The 4,126-nt window shown below is 28.9% G+C and overlaps 1 protein-coding gene across 1 annotated transcript; it reads left to right on the top strand.

Moving 5' to 3' along the window:
- Positions 1-4,126, top strand: LOC107621554 (BURP domain protein RD22). The gene is made up of 4 exons (XM_016323584.3): positions 1-159; positions 555-666; positions 1,354-1,689; positions 3,593-4,126. Exons 1-4 carry the CDS (start codon positions 118-120, stop codon positions 4,012-4,014), a joined length of 912 nt encoding a protein of 303 aa, XP_016179070.1. The 5' UTR covers positions 1-117; the 3' UTR covers positions 4,015-4,126.

Genomic DNA, 4,126 nt, shown 5'->3' on the forward strand with positions numbered 1-4,126 from the left:
TGAGTAGTGTTGTGTCTTCACCTTCTTTTCTATATATATCTTGTCTGGCGATCTGGCCTATCATCTCAAAGCACTTGTTGGTTGCAGCTTTATTAATTTCCTTCATTCCCAACAATTATGGACTATCCTCTTCTACTACCCATCTTTGCTATACTTAATGTGAGACCTTAATTCAACTTCTTCTACATAGTAAATACTATATATACTACTATATACTACTACAGTACTACTACTTTTTTTTTTCTCTCTCTCTTTTTAATGATTTTTTCCACCTTAATTTTGGTTTCATTCTTATTTAAGTGATGAAGTGAACAATTATTATCATGGTTGATGTGGAGGCCAGGAAGTGCAAGTTCATACACAGTTTGTTATTTTTTTTAAGAAAGCTTTCGAACAATAATAAGTTTAGTTGAATCCTTTCTATATATTATAACATTATCCAAACAATGATTTATAGTTTCCCAAAAGGAGAAAAAGAAGCCAGTGAAATATTATATGTTATTTGTTTATAACAATTTATGATTATTTTAATAGTGTAATATTAATTATTTCAGTTAGTTGTGGTAGCAACCCATGGTGGTGCCTTATCTCCTGAACTTTACTGGAAGTCAGTGCTTCCCACAACACCCATGCCAAAAGCCATCACTAATATCTTGTACTCTGCTGGTCAGTTTTCATTCTTAACATTGATATAAAGAAATATATATAATCATTTTTATAATTTGTTTTCTATTAGTAGTTTTTAAAAAAATAATTTCATGACATAATAATAAAATTTTCATAAACTAAAAATTTAGAATTCGATTATTATTAGACCCAAAAAAATTTGCATAAGTTTAAAAAAAATTAATGCAAAAATTTAAATAAATCTAAAAAAAAATTTTGTTTGATGTATTGACAGTATAAAATGTTTTACATAATCGTGTAATTACATCCGTTCTTTTGGATGATCATTCATGTACTCAACGTGAAAGGTAGTTGTTTTTACTAATGTGTCGTTATATAATTAGATGCACATATAAAATTATTTTACACTGACATTGCATCAAAATTAAATTTTATATTGTATAGCCAATAATTTATATATATATATATATATATATATATATATATATATATATATATATTATACCAAAAACCAATCATTAAATCAATTACTATATATTTGTGTATAAATATATATGTTATGTGACTATTTTTAATATATTTGTGTATAAGTATATTTCAACCTATTTCTTATACCAGTGAGGGATTTTATATAGACATACTATATATAAATTATTTTTATTTAATGAGAAAATATTTCTTTACAAAAAAATAATGTAAATGAAAATTTATTATGAGTGAACGTAGGCCAAGCCCGTAAGTGGAAGCCCGGGCATGTTGTTGTTAGAGAAGGAGGCCACAAAAACTATGGTATTGCTGCTTCTGAGACCCAGTTGCATGATGACCCCAACGTTGCATTCTTCTTCTTACAAAAGGATTTGCATCCCGGAACCAAATTCAACCTCCACTTTACCAAGACCACCGGCGCCGCCGCCGCCGCCTTCTTGCCCCGCGAAGTGGCAGACTCGCTACCCTTTTCATCCAACAAAGTGGAAGATGTTTTCAGCAAGTTCTCCGTGGATCCTCAATCTGATGAAGCTAATGCCATCAAGAACACCATCAAGGAATGTGAGGAGCCAGCAGGTAATAAAAGATGTTATAATTAAAAGAATGGTTGAAATTTAAAATTATTTGAATTTAAATTTTAATAATAAACTAAAATAATATCAAAGAATTATCAAAATTTGTTATTTTTTATTATTATTTAATTATCAATTCAATTTTTTTAGTCTAATAATTCAAAAATATAATTTATCTCATATTTTTAAATATTAATGGTTAACTGTAACTGTAACTGATGATCAAAAACAATAAATTATAATATCTTTTAACATTCTTCTAAACAAAATTTGAATTTAAAAGTCTAGGTGATTTATAGCTCTTCAGTTAACAACTTAACATATACTTTTAATAATCTCATTTTCAATCTCAATCTCTCACAAAAAGGAGAGACACAACTTGAATAATTGGTTTGTTATTCTTTTACGCAAGTAATAAATAAGTAAACCCTCAACAATATTTACAATAACTAACACTTTTCTCGTAAAATATAATTGTTCTTAATCAATTATGTATTTAGATGAATTTAATTACCCTTGTTAAAAAAATATTGATGCTAAAATAATTTTTAGTACAAAAGGTGTATATTAAGCGGAATTGAAATTTTTATAATATACTTAATAAGTTATAGTCTTATAGATCTATAAAAAATTTGCAAGTCTTTGAGACAAATTGTAGCATTATAATTATAAGTACCTGTAAATAAAAAACTAACCGAATAATAAAATGCATCTAGAGTTGCAATTTTATTCATATTAAAAAAGAAAAATTGATACACTATTAGTATAATCTATAAAGTATGAAATAGTTTTACATTTTTATCTAATTACCTAGCCTTATGTTAATAAAAATAAATATATTTTAAAATTGTGCGACGAAGACAGAAGAAAGATCAGCTTCGCATTCTCTATTCGGTGGAAAAGCAGGAATGCTAGGAATAGGGTGGCAACAGGGCAGGTATAGTAGGGGATGAATTTTTTGTCCTATTCGATCTCGTTCTACTCTATAAAACCCCACGTAAAATTCGTCCAACCCGTTTCTACTCACAGATAATAAAAAAGTAAATCCTAACCCGCCTCATGGCTATCTTTTTCATCTCTACTTGTCCTTATAGGAAAAGTCTAGAAACTAGCAATTTTATCAAATTTTGACCAGTATGTAACCATCAAAGAAGAGTGAGTCATTGGATGAAATCTCACATTAATCTCACACTATTAAAAACTTCATTGATAGCTATTTGATGACTATAAATCCCAAAAATTACTAGCCTCCTAACATTTTTCGTCTTTATAATTATTAAATTCAATAAATAAAATTAAATTTTAAAATTTATATAATCATCATCACATATATAATATAAATTAAAATAAAAAATTTAATTACGATATAATATTATTAATCATTTTAGTAATTATTTTATATACGATATATATATACCATCTCGAGCGAATATCATTCCTAATTAGAAACAAAAAAATCTTCGAGGAAATTGAGCTTTTCCCTCAAGAAGTCATGGCCTCATCATGATCACTAACCGAAGAGGTTTTTGCTAAAGCAGTGTGAAGCTTCTTTCTTTTTCTTTATCTATTGTTGTGCTTAGTCCTTTTGAATTTTCTCTTTTGTTTCTTTTGTTAATGTCCGAGTAAAGACCGTTTTATCCTTTTATTTTAAGGCTGTAATGTTTTACTCTCTTTAATAAAAGTTCAATATACCTTTTGAAAAAAAAAATAATAATCTAAAAAAATTATTGTGATTAACTGATTATGTAAATTACATTATTAATATATTAAAATTAAATTTTAATATATATATATTGCCAAATTCTTAAAAACCTTTCCTTAATCTATTGGCCTGGCATGGTGAGTCCTTAAAACATTCGAATCTGAACCAATATATTCTAATTTTATGTTTACTTTATCATTATCAGGGATTAAAGGTGAACAGAAGTACTGTGCAACTTCATTGGAGTCTATGGTGGATTTTAGCACTTCGAAGTTCGGGACAAGGGTTGAGGTTGTGTCCACAGAGGTAGGCAAGGAAACAAAGCTGCAGAGCTACAATGTTGCACCTGGTATGAAGAAGATAAGCCATGAGAACAAAGCCATTGTGTGCCATAAACAGAGTTACCCTTATGCCGTATTTTATTGCCACAAGATAGAAACTACTATGACTTTCAAGGTGCCTCTGGAGGGTGCTGATGGAAGTAGAGTTAAAGCCGCCACCATCTGCCACACCGATACATCGCAATGGAACCCCAAACATTTGGTTTTTCAAGTGCTGAAAGTTAAGCCTGGGACACCTGTGTGTCACTTCCTTCCTGAGGATAACGTTGTCTGGGTTCCTAAGTAGATGTTTTCTTTATGCAAATGTATGCCATTTGTGTAAGCTTATGAATAACAAATGGTATCATGTTATCAGTGTAATATTTGCTATTGAACTTGATTTGAATGTTGTTTAACTA

Source organism: Arachis ipaensis, chromosome B10 (genome assembly GCF_059453495.1).
Source record: "Arachis ipaensis isolate K30076 ecotype BB chromosome B10, ASM5945349v1, whole genome shotgun sequence".
NCBI classification, from domain to species: domain Eukaryota; kingdom Viridiplantae; phylum Streptophyta; class Magnoliopsida; order Fabales; family Fabaceae; genus Arachis; species Arachis ipaensis.